The sequence below is a fragment of the Bos grunniens genome, chromosome X (genome assembly GCF_055505025.1).
Source record: "Bos grunniens cultivar Pamir isolate PY7600 chromosome X, Bosgru_T2T1.0, whole genome shotgun sequence".
NCBI lineage: Eukaryota > Metazoa > Chordata > Mammalia > Artiodactyla > Bovidae > Bos > Bos grunniens.
This window is the reverse complement of record NC_141194.1, coordinates 48,193,759-48,214,315: the sequence shown is the minus strand read 5'-3', so window position 1 is coordinate 48,214,315 and position 20,557 is coordinate 48,193,759. Positions and strand designations below refer to the sequence as shown.

General features: G+C 40.5%; 1 protein-coding gene and 1 long non-coding RNA gene across 3 annotated transcripts in view; one reads left to right on the top strand and one right to left on the bottom strand.

Moving 5' to 3' along the window:
- Positions 1-9,521: 9,521 nt before the first annotated feature.
- Positions 9,522-11,237, bottom strand: LOC147340281 (spindlin-2). Its single transcript, XM_086390153.1, has 2 exons — positions 11,098-11,237; positions 9,522-10,472 (listed from the first exon to the last, which is right to left on the bottom strand). Exon 2 carries the CDS (start codon positions 10,468-10,470, stop codon positions 9,694-9,696), a length of 777 nt encoding a protein of 258 aa, XP_086246279.1. The 5' UTR covers positions 10,471-10,472; positions 11,098-11,237; the 3' UTR covers positions 9,522-9,693.
- A 214-nt stretch (positions 11,238-11,451) lies between these two features.
- The window catches only part of LOC147340278 (uncharacterized), a 64,115-nt gene continuing 55,009 nt past the window's right edge, over positions 11,452-20,557 (top strand). The window contains exons 1-2 of one of the 2 annotated variants that reach the window (XR_015159935.1): positions 11,452-11,657; positions 14,232-14,452. This is a non-coding gene — a long non-coding RNA (uncharacterized LOC147340278). Of the gene's footprint in view, positions 11,658-14,231; positions 14,453-20,557 lie in introns of those variants that run through there. The other variant, XR_015159934.1, reaches the window with a different exon arrangement.

The following is a 20,557-nucleotide window of genomic DNA, read 5'->3' as shown; positions in this document are numbered from 1 at the left end:
GAAAGAGGAGAGTGAAAAAGCTGGCTTAAAACTTCATTTCTTTAGGTCATTTCTTGGAGATTTATTATTTTCTTTGATGTTATCCCCCTGGAGGAGGGCATGGCAACCCACTCCAGTATCCTTGTCTGGAGAATCCCTATAGACAGAAGAGCCGGGGGGGGGGGGGGGGGGCGGGGGCGGCTATAGTCCATGGGATCACAAAGAGTCACAACTGAACGACTTTCACTTTTGATGTTATTGTGTTTTTCTAATTTTTTATGAACCTTGATTCCTATGTTGGCATCTGTGTGGTTGGGTAAGCAGCTTCCTCTTCCAGACTTTATAGGTTCTTTTCGAAAGATACAGTTATTTTTTAGTTGGGTTTCTGTACATATCTGCTGGTTATATCCTCAGGCATGTAGAGTCTGCTACCAAGGTCTGTTTTGGGGTGAGGCCACTGCCAAGCTCTGAGGTTAAGGTGGGTAATACTGACTGAGAAAAGTTGTATATGATTGCTGGCTCTATTGTTTGTCCAAGCAAGGCTGTATGTCAGGCTCTGCAGTTGCCTGTGTTCTCTGGTCAGGCTTCCTAGATCACCAGGACTCAGTACCATACTCAGCAGTAGGTGGGACAAAAACTGTTTCCCTGCCTAGTGGGGCAGCTGAAAAGGCTCCAAGTTCTGCATGGTTCATTGTTTAGGAACCTGAATTATGCAAGACTGTGCACTGAATTCCCTGGCCAGAGATGGTCACAAGTTTTTCTCTGAAGTTGGGAAAAATCAGTCTGTGGTCTCTGTTTGAGTGCAACCGTAAGCAGGATGTTGGATAAGCTAGAGCATTTCCTGTGTGCTCTGTTAGGTTCCCTTGTTGGGAAGACTGAAAACTCTATTTAGCAATGGGTAGGGCTATGACTTTGCTTTCCTGCCTGGGCAGAGTGGGAAAACCCACTTCGAAGTCAACAAGACTCCGTGGTCTTTACTCAAGTGGACACACCCCAATTCTCTGGCTGAACTGAAACACTGATTTTTCTCTGTGGATGATCAACTCTCTTGCTGGGCTCTCTGATCAAGTGTTGCTGGGCTTCCGAGCTCTCCAGGTGTTCTGTCCAGATTTTCTTGTTGGGTGGAGCTGGGAGTTTCACTCAGCACTATGTGAGGCAATTGATTAGCTCCTCAGCTGATGGTGCAGGGAAGTTGGGTCCAAGAAGCCTGCCAGGTGCTCCTAGTTATGCTTCCTCCTCAAGAAATGGCCAGTAGCTACACTCAGTCATGGGCTGGTCTATGACTATCTTCCCTATCTGGGTAGAGGGTGGGCAGAATTCTAGATCCAGCAAAACTTTTTGTTTAAGGACTTGAATCAGCAAGATCTGCCCTTGGCCAGGTTTCCTGGTCAGACTGCACTACAGTCTGCTTTCTGCAGATGAGAAAATCTGCTGATTGGGATGACTACATAGGTGCTATGGGTAGGAACTCAGTCTGCCAAGATCAATGTGGTGGTTGTTGCAATCCTCCCCACTTATCCTCACAACTAGAGTCTCAGTGGGCAAGCCATGCACATTTCTTCTCAATCCCTGTGAGGCAGGACCAAAACAGGGACTCCCAAAAAGCAATCTATAATGCTGGGACCTGGGTACCTACCCTGGGCACTCTTTCTCACTGGAGGGACTTTAGTCTTGGGGAAATCTCTCAGTGTGGTACAGTGCCAGCCTGAAGGACTGGCAATGCAATCAGCATGTAGTCACTTCTTTTAATCTTCTATTGTGCACTGTTTTGGTCTCTGTGGTACAGGAGGGCTGCTTCAGCCTTATTCATGTTCTATTATTTTCTCAGTGGTGTTTTGTCCATGAGTAGTTTTTCTTCTTGTGAGTGGGAGTGAAGTTGGGACAATCTGTCACCATCTTGGCAGTCTCATTCCTCTGATTCTATAGTTTGAAGTCTTCAGTCTACAAGTCGGTAACTTTCCAAATGGTAGACCAAAAACTAGTCGTTAAAATAGGACAAACTTCTTCTAGAGTAGTACCAAGACCTATGCAAGTGCCCTTCAGTCTGAACACTGAGGACAGTGACCACGATCTGCTTTCAATTCTGTTTAGCTGGTAGTGAGATTAAACATACATAGCAATATAGTAGACACCACTAGGTTTCAACTTATCCAAACCATCAGTGAATCAGGCCTAGGGATAAGTTGAACCTCTAAATGAATCAAGACCTCACTTAGCTAGCAGTTTTACTTCAAGTGGCAGAGTGGTTAATAGAGCTTCCCTGAAGGTGTAGTACCCACTTTTTCATGTAAAGTCCATATGCCATCAGGTTGAGGCCAGGTAAGTATTAAATATACTATTTACCTCTGACAAGCAAGACTTATCTTTTCCCACCATTATAAATGGTAAGTTGGAATTATCTATCACAAAAAGGGAAAAAAAGGCTATAGAGACACAAGGCCTCCATGGTGTAGGTGTTCAGTTTTGAAAACAGATGCTTTCTATAGGGATATATTTAACATACATATCAAGGAGAAGCTAAGTCCAGAATCCCAAAGCACACCTCCTGGCAAAGAATGTTTCCCTCTGCCAGAGACTCCAATCAGAAAATCATCAGTTACAGGGCCTTAAATCTCAACTTGGTCAGTATGAATGTAGGGCCCCAAACATACTGAGTATGACACAGCTTGAGAGACAGTTTCCACAGCAGAATGTTGTTTTGGGCCCCACTCAAAAGATGGTAATTTATGGGTTAGCCAATATATAGGACCAAGCAGAATTTTCAAAGAATCACAAACTCTTCAATATCTGAGGGATCCAGCTTAATGATAGTCCTCCTTTTTAGTGGTAGGGGGATGAATAGACAACAAATTTTCCTTGACTGCCTAAGGACTAGTACTGTGAATCTGCCTGCAAAGTCCCAAGAAACGTTACTAGGCAAGCAGACTACTGAATTCTGTTGAAGGTTTTCAAGCACTCTTCCTAGGAAATCAATACTTTTAAAACTGAAGCTTTCGAAAGCCAACCATCAGGACATCATGCATATATGTGAAAACTATAAATCAGAGTCCTTACTTATAGTGAAGGGCAGGGAAGTCTGGCATGTTGTAGTCCATGGGGTCGCAGAGTCAGACACGACTGAGTGACTGAACAACAATAAATACATTAAATTCTAAACTATCTGATTTTCACAAATGGCAAAGAAGATTAGGTAACCAAGAGGAGTACAAGAAAACATATATGAGATGCCTTGTCACATAAATGTGAACAGATTTGATCATCAGGTGCCAATAGTATGGCAAAGAAGGTGCTGCCAATGTTCAAGATAGTGTGTGTAATAGATTCAGTTAGAGTCACATTGTATGGAACAGCTGAGATGATAGAAGAGACAATTGAATTTACCTGACAATAATCCACTATAAACCTTCAGCTCTTCTTAGACTTTTATACTGTGCATGCATGGCTTTTGTATACAGATCTTTCATTTCTTACTCCCATTGCTTCCTTTAAGTAATATTTAATCATGGCTGTGAATTTTTTATTCCTCCTGGGATTCTATACTCTGTGTGTGAAACCACCCAGGATGAGCCAGAGAGGCTACTGGTGGAACAATTTATGTTTCCCTAATACTTCTCTACATGTGGCTGAGTTTCATCTAGCACTTATGGGACAGGAAAATACAAGCATTATTTCCTACTATATATTCAGATATGAAGGTAACACTGAGATTGCACAGAATTTGCACAAATGGTTTTATTCAAGTTTTATATTCAAGTTTTCCCTATTCTAAACCTGGGCAAAACCTATAACACAAATCTAGATGCTGTTCCCCTCCACAGGTCCTGTACAATAGTAATTTGGACATCCATATCTACCAAAGCCACCAAATTTGATTCTCTCTCCTCACCAAAATTCTCCAGCCTACTCAGATAAGTGCATATGACATCTGATCTCCATTAGGGACAGAAAGGACTCAGTGTCATCTCTAATAATTTTTCTACTTATAGCAGCTGTGGTTGAGTAAGCCAGCTGTTTACATTCTTCATTTACAGTAATTGTTTATCCAGCCCTCTCATATCCCAAGCCAACTACCAAAAGTTCCAAGGATTCTCCAGTTTGTGCTTAGGGTGCTTGTTCTTTCCTTCCTTTAACTCTGGGTCTCTGTGTGTCTCTGTCACTGTTATATGAAAGGATACAAAAACTTCTGCTTACTTAGGATTAATCTTAGGACTATTTGTTGTCATGGAGTGGACCTGAAGTTAATGACTAGATTGAGGAACAACTTTCAACTGGAGTTGAATTATCAAGAAATAATGCATGAATATATTAATGCATATGTATAGAATCTAGAAAGATAATACTGATGATTCTACTTGCAGGGCAGCAAAGGAGATGCAGACATAAAGACTTTTGGACACAGTGGATAAGGAAAGGGTGGGATGATTTGAGAGAGTAGCATTGAAACATATTACCATATGTAGAATAGATAGCCAGTAGGAATTTGCTGTATAACACAGGGAACCAAAAGCCAGTGCTTTGTGACAATCTAGAGGAATGGGATGAGTAGGGAGGTGTGCAGGATGTTCAAAAGGGAGGGGACATATGCATACCTATGACCAATTCATGTTGATGTATGGCAGAAAGCATCACAATATTGTAAGTTATCTTCTAATTAAAAATTAAAATTAAGAAAAAAGAAATAACGCATGATTAAAGCCTGTCTTTGTATGTATTTCCTGGTACTCATCTTGCAGCAATTTCCTCAATTACTCCTCATTAACAGCTTATTATTTACAGCAACAGCTACAGTCAGCCTTATCAGCAGTTTTACTCTAAATCCCTGAGTCCCACTTATCACAGGGTGGCAGTAAGTGGACACAGGGATTGTATATACACAATAGATAGCATTAGAGGAAAGGAAACTACTTTAATTAATGTAATCTTTTATAATGGGCAGTAAATATGTCTTCCTCTTATTGTAGAATAAGACATACTTATTATACTGCAGTAAGCATTCCTGCTCATTGCTATAGAAGGAACCACTATTCCATCTCAAAAAGATATTTGTTATTCCAACATCCCTCAAAGGAAAGTGGCAAGCCAAAACCATTCATTCCTTTGCTTGCAAAATGTAGGGAGGGATCCATACAGAACTGTCCTTCAACAGTAAAACTGTTGGAAATATGCCATCATCAAACTCACTGCTGCTGCTGCTGCTAAGTTGCTTCAGTCGTGTCCAACTCTGTTCAACCCCAGACACAGCAGCCCACCAGGCTCCCCGTCCCTGGGATTCTCCAGGCAAGAACACTGGAGAGGGTTGCCATTTCCCTCTCCAGTGCATGAAAATGAAAAGTGAAAGTGAAGTCGCTCAGTCGTGTCCAACTCCTAGCGACTCCATGGACTGCAGCCTACCAGGCTCCTCCATCCATGGAATTTTCCAGGCAAGAGTACTGGAGTGGGGTGCCATTGCCTTCTCCATCAAACTCACTAGATAATGGCAAACATATTTCCAACAGAACTCCTAGCAGTGGATGGGAATTCTCACTTTTTTTTTATCTGATTGACAACAAATATTTTTCAACTTCATGCATGTTGTTGATCTGATGAATAGAAAGGTGTATATCATAACAATTTCCACTGTACAGCATGATATTTTTTCAAATTGGAGGATTTGTATTTTAATATGACAATATTTATCAAAATTTCCATCAATATGTCAATATTATAGTTGTTAAAATTTTCACCATTTCCATAGTAAAAATATAAATACTTTCTTCTACTTTATTCTAATATTTTATAAATGCTACTTCCTAAATTGAGTACTAACTTTTTATCCATTCAGGACTAATTTTGTGTGCAAGGTGTGAAGGGATTTGAGTATATTCCCTGGCAAATGGAAAATAGATTAATCCTGCACTGTTTATTGAGGCTTCCCAGGTGGCTCTGTGCATGAATGCATGCTAAATTGCTTCAGTCATGAAGACTCTTTGTGACCCTGTGGACTAGCCTGCCAGGATCCTATGTCCATGGGATTCTTCATGCTAGAATATGAGAGTGAGTTGCCATGCCCACCTCCAGGGGATCTTCCTGACTCAGGGATCAAACATGCATCTCTTACATCTCCTGCATTGGCAGATGGGTTCTTTACCACTAGCACAGGTGGCTCTAGTGGAAAAGAAAACACCTGCAATGCAAGAAAAATAAGAGATGTGGGTTTGATGCCTGAGTCGGAAAGATTCCATTGGAGAAGGAAATGGCAACCCACTCCAGTATTCTTGCCTGGAGAATTCCATGGAGACATGAGCCTGGGGCACTACCATCCTTGGTGTCAAATATTTGGACAGGACTAAAGTGACTAAGTCGGCACACATGCACACTTATTATTGAAAAAAATTCTATTCTTACTCACCTAAAATGTAACCTATATTCAACTTCCAGTTCTTATAGGCAAATATCAGGTATTTCACTGAAATATTTGATGTTCCTCTCTCTGTCTTGTACCCCATTACAGATTATTCTCGAGAGTTGCTAAAGTGTCCTGGTTAAAAAATCAGACAAAAAATGTTGTGCCTCTGCCCATCACACACAGCGTAAAAGTCAAATTCCATTCTACTCCCAGATCCGAATCACTTCTCTGAACTCACTTCCTTGATATTCTCTACCTTGTTCACTCAGTTCCAGCCATGTTGGTATTCTCAATATGGCTTGAACATGTCAGGCCTACTCTTGCCTTGGGCCTCAGCATTTGTTGTCCCTCTTGCTGGAATGTTCCTTCCCTAGACAACGACAGGGCTAGTCCTCTCAATGCCTTCAGGTCTTTACTCAAAAACTGTGCTCTCAGTGAGGCTCTCTCTGGACTTCCTATCTATCCAATTTCAGCCTCCTCCCTGGAATTCCAGTTCCCCCATTCTTTGCTTTATTTTTTCTTTCTTAACATTTATCAGTGTGAAAATACTTTATATTTTACTTTTTGTCTCTTGGCTACTGTCTGTCTCCTACACTACAATGAAAGTTCCATGAGGGTAAGATTACTTTATCTTTTTATAACCATATCCTAAGCTCCTGTCTAGAAGACTGCCTGGCAGAGAGCCACCCTGAAGTAAGTATTTGTGAGATGAAGATAAAGCAACTAAAATAAAAAGCAAATGGGGTTAAAGGAAGCCAAAGGAGGGCTAAGCTACCAATGGAAATGCTTCCAGGGGACATCTGAGCATTTTATTAGCGTGAAGCAGGCCATCTAGGGGGATGGCCTACTCGAGAGAGTATTCTGAGTTTAAAATGGGCTGAGCCCTTCCTCAGAGTCAACTGCTTGTGTCCTTGTTGGAATGCGGGCCCCAACCCTTGGTCTATCGTTTTGTTTTCTCAGGCAAGCCAAGAATGTGGATTTTTGAAATGTGAAATCCCCCAAATGTCTATATAGCTAATTTTAAAATGGAGAATGATAAAAATATGAAGATCAACCAAAATATGACAGTGGGCTGAAACTGGCCCATGAGTGGCCTGCAGGTGTTTGCTAGACTGAATTATGTGATGTATGAAAGAAAACCTATCCTTGCTCTGGTGAGGTGGGCTTGTCTTGTGGAATTCTTGAGGCAAACAGCTTCAGATCATGTTGGGTGGAGAGAATGAACTGGAATTACCAACTTCTTTCCACTCTGGGAAGCTCCCTGCCTCCTCCTCTACCTGCTATGCCTGGAGTTAATGGCCAAAAGAGAGACACCAGAATTGTTTCTTTGAGGGCAGTGAAGGGTGTGTAGTGGGAAAACCAGAGAGAGTTTTGAAGCTTTTCCCACAGCTGAACTGGGAGAAGGAAAGAAAGAGAAGGACAAAGACCCATGTATTGGGACACCATACCTCAGAGGGAATTTATTATGAATTACCACACCCTCTTCCCACCATCCACCTATGTGGCACATACAGTCGAAGGACTTAGTTATACAAAGTCACATCTCCCTGCTAAACTGCCCATGCCACCTATCTCACCTGGAAATAGAGCTGCACACATTTCCAGCACAGTTCCCTGTGTGCTTGAAGTGGGCAAGACTAGTCAGGAGGTACTGTGAAGGGTCAGTAGGCACTGGTTTTGTTGGGATATTGCCAGAATGGGGTTTCTGGAGGCAGCAGACCTCCATCTGGTGAAGCACAGGCAGGGGGACAGGGGTGGGATACCTGTGGTTTCAGGCAGGGGCTGAGAGAAGCACGGGCAGTCAAGTATTCCCCATGCCCTGGAGAGAAACCTTAAGCTCAATCCTTTGTTGCTTCTCTTCTGTAAGGACACAAGGCATAGCCCCGGAGGATGAAGAGCAGTGAGATGAGTGCAATATCTGGGTCGAGCAAGTTTCCATTTTTCTGGATAAAATGCTTTCCAAATGCAAGGTGGCACATCTCTTATGTTCTGAGAACTCCACTAACTCATTCCTGAAAAAATTGTTTATTCAGTGTAGGGGAAGTAAACCAAGAACTTCAGGTCTGAGATTTCTTGCTCCTGGGTCCTCTGGAAACTACGAGGAAACTGCCCACAGCCCCTCTGCTATGGAGCACCATGCAGTGTGTTTAAGCTGAGGGCTGGGCTCTGCTCAGCAGGTGTGGCATGATGTCCCTGATATAATACAAGTCTTTTAAGTATAAACTTCAAATCAGATCAGATCAGATCAGTTGCTCAGTCGTGTCCGGCTCTTTGCAACCCCATGAATCGCAGCACGCCAGGCCTCCCTGTCCATCACCATCTCCCGGAGTTCACTGAGACTCACATCCATCCAATCAGTGATGCCATCCAGCCATCTCATGCGCTGTCATCCCCTTCTCCTCCTGCCCCCAATCCCTCCCAGCATCAGCTTGGTTTCTGCTTAACTCTTGAGACTGTCCTGTCAAAATCTCCCTCTAGGGAAGCTCCAATCCATGTGGTTTGTTTGTTGCCACATCCTTTGTGCACAGAGCTAGGGAGGACAACTTGGATACTGCCAGAGGGCCTAGTTTTCTTGGGTCTTTCCATCTCTCATAAGCTCCACACCTCATACCCTTTTTTCTCTATTCTCACTCCCTCTGTCAGTCTTTCTTCTTAGAATTCCTCCTTCCTCAGTGTCCCTTCCCTTCTGGAGTGTCCCTTTAGTCTCTCCCCTGATCTCTGCCAACTTTTCTTTCTCTCGCTTGCTCTGGACCTCTTCTAAACATCTTTGTGTCCCTCTTTACTCAATTTATCCTGTCCGTTTTTCCTCTTAGCCCCAAGATTTCACTCTCCCTGTTATTCTTCACCCTCTTCCAGTTGGCTGCCTCCCACTCTTAGGTCACCCTCCCCTTAGGAGCCTCTCCATTCCCAGCCCCTTCCCACATCCTTTCTTAAGCAGCCACCTTCCCTTTTCCTTTCCCCCACAGCCCATCTCTAGTTCATTCTCCTCTCCTCTCCCTAGCCCAAACCAGCTAAGTCCTATTTCATTTTTATTTGGCTGATTATGATAGTAGCTGAAATTTATTCACAGCCTAAATGTTACAGCTGCTCCTTCCTTTTATGTTCCATCCACCAAACACACCCAACCTTTTCAACATGAAAAATTCCTTACACAGCATTTCATGACCACATACATTTGTATTTCTTAGAACAAGACAATACTTATGCTGGCAAAGATGTTGAATCAACATGGACCCTAAAGCTTTCAATACACTGAAAAGTAACATTATCTTGCATGTCTACAAAGTACGCATTTGTTTTCACAAATGTGGCAAAGTTTATCCTGACAGTTAGGACTTTTTCACCAAATCATAGACATAGATATGGAAATCATCATCAAACTTGATGAAATAAACAGAGGGTTTGGCTTCCACTTGGTGAATGACCATTCCAATCCGTTTGGAGCCATCTTCTTTGGTATATTCCACATGTTTACCTATCAGACCATCTACAACTCCTCCTGGCTCCCTTTCTGCGAGAGGAGACTCATTGGACTCTGGCATGATACGGAGGTCTCCTTCTTTATAATCATCTAGAAGTTGGTACATGTACAAGACAGGGTCTTTCTCATAGGTAATATAAAACCAGGCTTTCATGATCGGTGCTTGGGCTAAGACCATTCCTCTCCATTCATCCTTAGAACCATGCTCATCCTCAAACATATGTTCCACAGCTTTACCAATTATGGTATTTGCAAGGTTTGCATCACTGACTTGAGTTGATGCCACCCTGTCAGAAAGAATTTTAAGAGACAAAACTCTTTCATCTCTGTGAAGTTCCAGTCCATAGACACAGTCAATTCCATCATATTTCACCAGATAAAGAGAAGGATTTATAGGCACCTGATCCAGAACAGTTCCTTTCCACTGAGTGATTGGTTCATCACCTTCCTTCCATCCATGTGAAATTCTGCAGCCCACAATGTTCCTGCGGGGCTGGGACGAAGGTCTGCCTCTCTGCTTCTTTTGGGAGGCTTTTTTCTTCATCATGTTTGCAGACCCAGTGGCCTTTCCTGCAACAGCCCTGGTTTGCTGCCCTTCGGCCTCCTGTGAGATGGGGGTTTTCATGTCTGCCGGAGGAGGAGAGAAGATAAGAGAGAAACATTGAATATGCCATAAGGTGAAGTTCTGCCGACAGCGACGTCTCCATGTGCCCCGCGCCAGTGCCTAAAATTTCCCCATGAGCCTGGCAGTAATGCTGGAAATCCTGGCTGTGTGCCTGAAAGTGCTCTTCCTTCTAGGTTCCCTGAGGCTGTGGTGAAAGGCGGCAGCGACAGCGGCAGCAGCAGTGGTGCTGCCTAGGTTTAGGAACTCTGCAGGAGGGGGCAGACTACGTCCTTGTTCAGAGACCTCAGCCTCTGTCACCGCCACTGACACCCATTCTGAATCCCCTGCAAAACCCCATATCCCTCCACAGCCCTGACCCACATGCCCTCACTCACTGTCGTCCTGCTCAGAACATCCCAGTAGTCTGCTACTCACATGCCCCCTGTCTACCTCCACTCGCTTTCTTGGCCCCCAGTGCCCTCGGCTCCCTGTGCTCATCTTCAATATCTTGCCTGCTTCCTAACGCTATGCCCCTTTCCTACTGCCCTTGCACTCCCCCTTCCCACCCTAGCCTCACCCTGCGCCTGCCTCCACCCCTTATCTCTGGCAGGAATCCATCCCAAACCCCTTCTCTGTCCCGGCGCCCACCAATGGCCTTTCCTTTCCTGGCGTCCACCGCCGGGATCTCAGGCTTCACGTGTGCAAATTGGACACCTCGCAGCTTCCTTTACAGTGAGTCTGTTTGCAAGCAGGATAGGCAGGTGATGAGCTGGGTGCTTGCAACAGCTGGGAGGGGAGGATCCTTAGTCGAGGAGCTCTTTCAGAAGGGCGGAGGAGTAGGAGAGGAGGATGGCGGCGGTGTCTTCAGCACTCTGTTCTGAGGCCCTCCGCCTCTTTCTTGGTGGCGGCTGCCCCTCTGCGACATCGGGATCCCACCAGCCGCTACTGGTGCAGTAGTCTCCTCCCTTTTTCCGTAGCGCAGCTTCCTGCCAGGAGAGAAGCCTCCCCTTCCTGCCAAACACCGCCTGCCCCACCTCAACTCTTAAGCCCACCGCTGCTCTGAGCATGGGAGGTGCTACTTGTCTCCCGATCCCGCCCCTTTTCCAAATCTGAAGCAGCTGGGCCTGTAATCCTTCTCCCTATTGCCCCCTCCTCTTTCCTCCCCGTTTCAGGGTCCTGTTTCTCCTGTGCACCTCCACCTCCATCCCGTAAGTATCCCTGTTTCATCTGCTTTCCATCTACTAGGAATTTGTCTTTACTTTCCCCCAGTGCACTTATGTAGTTATTTTTCATACTAAAATGTGCCTTTCCTATCATTTACAAGGATTTTTGGTAGAAAGGGAGAAATGTGCTCAGTCTGCCATCTTGACCCAATCTCTATGTAAGCTTTCCTTGTAAGTAAGTGTGTGAGCTCAGTGGTGTGTGAGTCCCCATGGATTGTAGCCCACCAGGCTGCTCTGTCAATGGAGTTTTCCGGGCAAAAATACTAGAGTCAGTTGCCATTTCGGACTCCCTTTCCGACCAAAGTTTGGAACTCCTGCATTAGCTGGCAGTCTCTTTACCACTAGAACAACCTTACTGGTTGGACTTACTGGTTGGACTTGATTTCTTTTTTTTTTTTTTAATTTTATTTTATTTTTAAACTTTACATAATTGTATTAGTTTTGCCAAATATCAAAATGAATCCGCCACAGGTATACATGTGTTCCCCATCCTGAACCCTCCTCCCTCCTCCCTCCCCATACCATCCCTCTGGGTCGTCTTAGTGCACTAGCCCCAAGCATCCAGTATCGTGCATCGAACCTGGACTGGCATCTCGTTTCATACATGATATTTTACATGTTTCAATGCCATTCTCCCAAATCTTCCCACCCTCTCCCTCTCCCATTCTTAAGTCCCCTTTCTTTTACTTTTACTCTATTGCAAATGAATTTCCTCCACAATGTTAACATTGTGGAACTCTTGGAAAATTGATATGAAGAAAATAATCAGCTGCAATTCTAGCTGTCATTCCCTAGGGTTCCCAGCCATATACTACCACTCATTATTTGTTTTGTCATTTTTTTCTAGGATCTTACAAAACTAAGATCACTTTGCATAGGCAAGTTAATACTCTGGTTTTTTTCCTTATTGATTATGCATTTTCTTAAAATATTAAATATTCTGAAAACCATTATTTCTCTTATTCATTCATCAAATATTTATTGAGCACCTACTGCATGTATGGCCTTTGGTCGATGAAACTCAGTTTTACAGGGGCCACAATTTAATTTCTCCCATTACTGAACATTGGGATTATGTTTCCACAATAGCTGGTAATTTAGTCTATCAGAAAAGAGAGCTTCAGGAAAAAATAAGTTTATAAGAACCAATTAGATAAAATGATGGAGAATCAATGAAGAATTATTCTTTAAGGAATGCTGGAATGATTCTTTAAAAATGTGAAGGAAAAATTTTACACTAAATTTATTCTAATATCAATAGATTTATTAAAATGTAAAATGCAACAAACTAACTCAAAACCAACTAAACAAACTCAATGTTTAGTGGTTATTAAATACATATAATATCTGAATCAAGTGATAGATTGAATGTTAACAAAGCAACAAAGCTCAAATAATTACTAAAAAGGAAAGATCAATAAAAATTTGATTCAATTATCAAAGTATAAAATATTAATATCGATTATGAAAAAATTCATATCTAAAACTGATGCAAATAAAAGTTCATACACATTTTTTAATAGAAAGCAAATTTCAGACATGCTTTAGTTCATGTGAGAGTTTATTTCTGGCTAACTTTTATTCCTTGGAGTCCCAACCAAAAATTAATGGGATTTGCCAGGACTTTGGATTCCAATTATCCTTAGCTTCAATAGGGTGTCATAACCTCTTCTGAGATAAGCCTTTCAGCAGTTTCCTCTAGAGTGGTTAAACTTCCTCAGTGGGAAAACATCCACCAAATTCTCTGTCTCTTGGACCTGTTGTCCTCCATATCTTGGTTGGGAAATTATTTCCTATCATCTTACTTTTCATATCAACTATTTATAATAGCTCCACACTGGAAATCACCCAAATTTTCATAAATGGTAGATGGCATATTTGTGGTATATCCATTCATACAATGGACTATCATACAGGATTGAGAATGAGTAAACTACAACTGCATGCAACAATTTGAATGAATCTCACAAATATGTTGTTAAAAAGAAGAAACAAAAGGGCACACATTTTCTTTCCAATTTATTTAAATTTCAAAAATCAATAGTCTATTGTCTTAAAATTTAAAAAAAAAGCAGTTATTCTTACAAGGATGTTTTCAAAATAGATGGTAACAATTCACATTTCACTGGTAATTGATGAAAGAATGCATGGAGGCTTTTAAAAAATTTTCCTCCTTTCCATTTTTATTAATAAATTTTAAGAGCTTTATTGAGGTATAATGACGTACAATAAACTTTCATTTTTAAAGTGTACAATTTGATGAGTTTGACACAGGCATACATCCATGAAACCATACCCACAGTGATAATAGTGAACAAATCCAAATCCTTAACTTTCCTCATGCCCCCTTGTTTATCCCACAATCCCACACTTACTTACTGCCTCCTCTGCTTTTCTGCTTGCTGTCACTGTAGGTTGAATTTAATTTTCTACAATTTTTAAAATTTGTATGGGGATATAGTTGTTTTGCAATGTTGTTAGTTTCTACTGTACAGCAAAGTGAATCAGCTATTCATATACAGATATGCCCTCTTTTTTTTTTATTTCCTTCCCATTTAGGTCACCACAGAGCACTGAGTGGAGTTCCCTGACTTATACAATAGGTTGTCATTAGTTATCTATTTTATATATAGTATCAATAGTTATATATGTCAATCTCAATCTCCCAACTCATCCAAGCCTCCTTTCTCCCCTTTGGTATCCATACATTTGCTCTCTGTATCTGTATATCTATTTCTGTTTTGCAAATAAAATGATCTATACCATTTTTATTGATTCCACATAGATGTGTTAATATTTTTTTTCTCTTTTTGACTTCACTCTGTATGACAGTCTCTAGGTCCATCCATGTCTGTGCAAATGACCCAGTTTCATTCTGTTTTAGGACTGCATAACATTTGACACAATGGAGACATATTTTAACATGTATATATAGCAAGAATGATTCATAGGGATGATACGCAGCAAAATGTGTTGAATTGTAACACTTTGCAGCCTAGCATTCAATCACACTTTTTCTGGTAATAATATGTCCTTCTTCCTCTTGGGAACAACCTAAGTCTGACCTTTCAGAGCACTGAAATACTGTCCAAGTGACTGTTTTATACTAGGTATACAACCTAGTCAGAGTCAATGAAGCACAATGCTATTTTTGCACAAACTGCTGGGTGTGAAGTAAATGATCTTGTCCACTGGACGTGAGTGAACCTGAGAGGATATGAAGATCGAGCTGCTCAGTTTACCCTACAATGGTCTGGAGACTGAGGACAAAGCTGCACAGAGACAAGACCACAGCAAAACTAGGCAAAAGAGGGAGACTGTTGTCCTAATGACACATTATGTACCTATAGGTGGTCATGGCCACTGATTTCCCAACATTCATCCCACTCTAAAATTTTACTCTAGGCTATTCATGGTAATGCTACTCCCCCTGCAAGTGGTTGGCTTAGCATTTGGCATATGATCTAATCTTGGCCAATTAAACATGATGAGGTACTTCTGAGGAAAAAAAAAAATATTCTTAAGGGAAACAGAAAATGGTGTTTCCTTTTCTTCTTTAGGGCAATGCTATTTCTATATATGACCGTTGGAATCAGTAACCAGCCTGAGGACAAAACCAGCACATTGAATATGGCTTAGGAGGAAATGAAAATACTCTGAGCTCTTTGTCATTTCATTTAGCTTCTGGTCATACCATTCCTGGAGTCCTAGTTCTGACTCCAAGTTATGAGATAAGAAACTTCTGAATAAGTAAAGCAATTTGAGTCTGGGTTTTAATAATAACAATACTTGAAATGTAAGGTATCTGAAATGGCAGAGTCTGTTTAATAAATGTATGTGCATCTGTGTTTTACACATAAAAATACACTCATACATAAAAAATAGTAAGTCTTATGTAGGGTTAAGAATAAATAAAATTTGAAGGTAGAAGTTAAATTTGAAATTTGCAAACTCTTAGCATGTAACTTTATATTTTTTATTGGCTTAATGGAATTTATTTACTTACATGAGTTATAATGTATAAAATCTGCAAATTAGCTATATATATATATTTATATCAGTATAATCAAACTTTACAAAATACTTCAAATCTTATTTTTCTAGACAAGCAGAACACTTGAAATTTTACATTTTTTTTAAATTTTATTTTATTTTTAAACTTTACAAATTGTATTAGTTTTGCCAAATATCAAAATGAATCCACCACAGGTATACATGTGTTCCCCATCCTGAACCCTCCTCCCTCCCCCCTCCCCATACCATCCCTCTGTGTCATCCCAGTGCACCAGCCCCAAGCATCCAGTATCGTGCATCGAACCTGGACTGGCAACTCGTTTCATACATGATATTATACATGTTTCAATGCCATTCTCCCAAATCTTCCCACCCTCTCCCTCTTCCACAGAGTCCATAAGACTGTTCTATACATCAGTGTCTCTTTTGCTGTCTCGTACACAGGGTTATTGTTAGCATCTTTCTAAATTCCATATATATGTGTTAGTATACTGTATTGGTGTTTTTCTTTCTGGCTTACTTCACTCTGTATAATAGGCTCTAGTTTCATCCACCTCATTAGAACTGATTCAAATGTATTCTTTTTAATGGCTGAGTAATACTCCATTGTGTATATGTACCACTGCTTTCTTATCCATTCATCTGCTGATGGACATCTAGGTTGCTTCCATGTCCTGGCTATTATAAACAGTGCTGCAATTAACATTGGGGTACACGTGTCTCTTTCCCTTCTGATTTCCTCAGTGTGTATGCCCAGCAGTGGGATTGCTGGATCATAAGGCAGTTCTATTTCCAGTTTTTTAAGGAATCTCCACACTGTTCTCCATAGTGGCTATACTAGTTTGCATTCCCACCAACAGTGTAAGAGGTTTCCCTTTTCTCCACACCCTCTCCAGCATTTATTGCTTGTAGACTTTTGGATCGCAGCCATTCTGACTGGTGTGAAATGGTACCTCATAGTTATTTTGACTTGCATTTCTCTGATAATGAGTGATGTTGAGCATCTTTTCATGTGTTTGTTAGCCATCTGTATGTCTTCTTTGGAGAAATGTCTATTTAGTTCTTTAGCCCATTTTTTGATTGGGTCATTTATTTTTCTGGAGTTGAGCTGTAGGAGTTGCTTGTATATTTTTGAGATTAGTTGTTTGTCAGTTGCTTCATTTGCTATTATTTTCTCCCATTCTGAAGGCTGTCTTTTCACCTTGTTGATAGTTTCCTTTGTTGTGCAGAAGCTTTTAAGTTTAATTAGGTCCCATTTGTTTACTTTTGCTTTTATTTCCAATATTCTGGGAGGTGGGTCATAGAGGATCCTGCTGTGATGTATGTCAGAGAGTGTTTTGCCTATGTTCTCCTCTAGGAGTTTTATAGTTTCTGGTCTTACATTTAGATCTTTAATCCATTTGGAGTTTATTTTTGTGTATGGTGTTAGAAAGTGTTCTAGTTTCACTCTTTTACAAGTGGTTGACCAGATTTCCCAGCACCACTTGTTAAAGAGATTGACTTTAATCCATTGTATATTCTTGCCTCCTTTGTCAAAGATAAGGTGTCCATATGTGTGTGGATTTATCTCTGGGCTTTCTATTTTGTTCCATTGATCTATATTTCTGTCTTTGTGCCAGTACCATACTGTCTTGATAACTGTGGCTTTGTAGTAGAGCCTGAAGTCAGGTAGGTTGATTCCTCCAGTTCCATTCTTCTTTCTCAAGATAGCTTTGGCTATTCGAGGTTTTCTGTATTTCCATACAAATTGTGAAATTATTTGTTCTAGCTCTTACATTTCTTAAAAGTATTTTCAGTGAATTTGACTTTTAACTTTTACTTCATATGAGAAAATAAGTTTTAACTAGCTGTTAGATGTTCATTCATATATTATTGACATTTTTTCTTTTCATCATTTGACATAATAAATGACATGCTGAATAAGTTTTGTAGAATTAAATAAATACTATTTTTATTTAATGCTCAAAGCCCAAGTTATATACAAGGACATAGAGGACAATATATAAGGGCCTTCAATAGCAGCCAATAGGCTCACATAGGTCACTTCTCAAGATATGACTTCAGAAATGAGCAATGATTTGAAAGCCTTCCAGTTATAGCCATTATTTTTGCTATTATTTTGTAACACTGATCTTGCATACACCTTGTATATTTCTATAAACTCAATGTCAATGTTGCTCATGCTATATCTGAGAAAACCCAGTGAGAGTAATTGAATTCTAAAGAATAAGATTTTTTTCAGATACAGTTGAGCTTTGGAAGGCCATAAACCATTCTAAAGCTAAGATTTTCTTTTTCGCCTCCCAAACAGAGAGTCAGTTTCTTCCCCTTTGTGGGCAATATCATTCTGGTTGAGAATTCATGATCTAGAGCTTGCAGGGTAAAGCAAGGAGATTGGGTTGTATGTCAACTGTAATAGGAAGCTTTTGGAGAATTTTAAGCGAGGTGATATAATCTCAATTATATTTTTAAAATCTCACTCCAGCGATTATGTTGAGAATTGAAAGGAAAGCAAGGAGATCTTCATTCCCAACACTCAATTTAATCAGGCTTAAGGTTTTTTTATTATTATTATTATTACTTTTTGCTCAGTTGTGTCCAACTCTTTGTGACCCCATGCACTGTAGCCTACCAGGCTCCTCCCTCCATGGGATTCTCCAGGCAAGAGTACTGGAGTAGGTTGCCATTTTCCTTCTCCAGGGGATCTTCCTGACTCAGGGATCGAACCCGGGTCTCCTGTATTCCAGGCAAAATCTTTAACCTCTGAGCCACCAGGTTTTATATTCTACGCTAAATCCTTTAGTTACTGAGATAACACATTTCTCTCCCTATCTGCCAAAGCATCAAGTCATATGCTTACTGCTTTTGTTTTCAGTTTGTTCTTCATCATTGGTTCTGGGGTTTTTCTCACAGTCTTTAAAGTTCAGCTATAAATTTAAAAGGAGAGCTGTCATATTTCATCCAACATTTTAAAGTGATTTAATAGAAGAGTTTTCCTCTACCTACACTTTATTCTTTTTTAAGCCTGTGGGTTCATTAGCCACTCTTTTAGTCAACTAGTTGTGCACTTCTTTCCCTTCATGATGGATACAAGAAGATTACAGGGGAGTCAGAGGAGTCATGCCCATATTTTGTGAGAGCCTTCCTTCAATACTTACTGTTTTTTCTTTAATGAGTGAGCTAGGTGGTTCATGGCTTATTTCAGAATCCTCTCAAATTGATATTAAAAATGACATTAAAGCCACACTGAAACATTAATTCTTTAAACTATAACACATTGCAAATTATGCCCAGGTATGTTGTACAACATATTAACAGTACAAGGCAAGAAATGTTGGGTGAGATGGATGAAAGGAGTCAATACGTACAAACTTCCAGTTATGTGTCATATAGACATAATGTACAGCAATGTGACTCTAGTTAATAATATTTTATTGCATATTGAAAGCTGCTAAGAGAATAGAGCTTAAAAATTCTCATCACAAGGAAAACTATGAATGATGAATATTAACTGGACTACTGTAATCATTTTGCAATATATGCAAAATCAAAATATTGCACACCTGAGACTAAATAATATTATATGCCAATTATATATCTCAGTAAAAAGAAATATTATTTTTTGAAAATAAAATGCAAGTTATTTTTGCAGACCCTCATTCCCCTTGCTTCACAGCTCCTAATAACTTCTATAATGTGAGTTTGATAGGATGGATATATGAGAAACCTTTTGAGTTGTTTATTGTAGTTATCTCTTTTAGGCACAATCTAATCAACTTTAAGACAGAGTAAACTTTGTAGGCAAGTGACACTTGTCCCTATCAGGGAGACTTGCAGTTGTATCCAGCTTTGCCTGTAATTGCGTGAAGTATGAGGAAGTACTTGTGGCCTCAGAGCTAAGCATGTCCTCCAAGCCAGCTTTATCAATTATAAAGGAAATATTTTGACCTCCATTTGTGTCATTATTGTGCCTGTCCTTCAAATGGTTAAAAACTTGCAAGGAGAAAAGGGGCTTTATTTATTTGTCTTTTGGAACCTCAACCCAAACATTATGTTGAGCTGTGGAACAATTTCAATCTGCAAGGGAAGGAGCAACCATTATAGATATGCCATGGCCTGGCATTATTTGTTCAAGATAAATAGAGGACCTGGATAATTAGAGGATGTATTGTCATCTCTAAGACATGAAAGGAAACCTTTGGTATTCCAAATGTTTGTAGGTGCCTCTGGTAATAACCTGGAGGAAAGGGTTGGGAGATTCTGACAGTATTCCTTTAAATGTAATGCATACTCAAACCAAGACTGATTGTGTGACTCCCATTAGTAATTAGTCACTAGTACCATATCTACATCCATTTTAACTCAGAAAGGAAAATATCATCTGGGCTTGGGGAAGGAGGATGGAATGTTATCTAGGCAATGTACTTACAACAATGCTACATTACTATAGGCACTTTTACTAATAAGAAAATTCAAGACCTGTCCAAAACCCGCCTCCTTTTGAAGAGTCAGTTATGTTAAATTCTTTACTAACTGATTTAAACCAATGATAAACTCTGTTGGGGGTACCTTCTGCCCATTATCACGAGAGCAACTATTAGTTCTTATCTGGTTACAATAGAAGGACGAGGGAATGTTCCAAGGAGGTGAAGCAAAAGTAGGAATGTATACAGGCTTTCTTGGACAGTTTCTAATTCTCACTTCATCAGCATTATATACTCAATTTAAGGAAGGAAGAGCCCAAATGCTTTATCTATTCTTTCACCTGGGAAATTGTGTGGCTCAAGGGTATCAGGAAACCTAGTATTGTAAGTGACACCTCTTACATTTCCCTTCAAGCAGATATCTTGTCTAAAGGGCAAATTGGGCAT

What these genes read in the sequence shown, in the direction of transcription:
- LOC147340281 (XM_086390153.1), bottom strand. Translation starts at nt 10,470, where the DNA reads ATGAAAACCCCCATCTCACAGGAGGCCGAAGGGCAGCAAACCAGGGCT.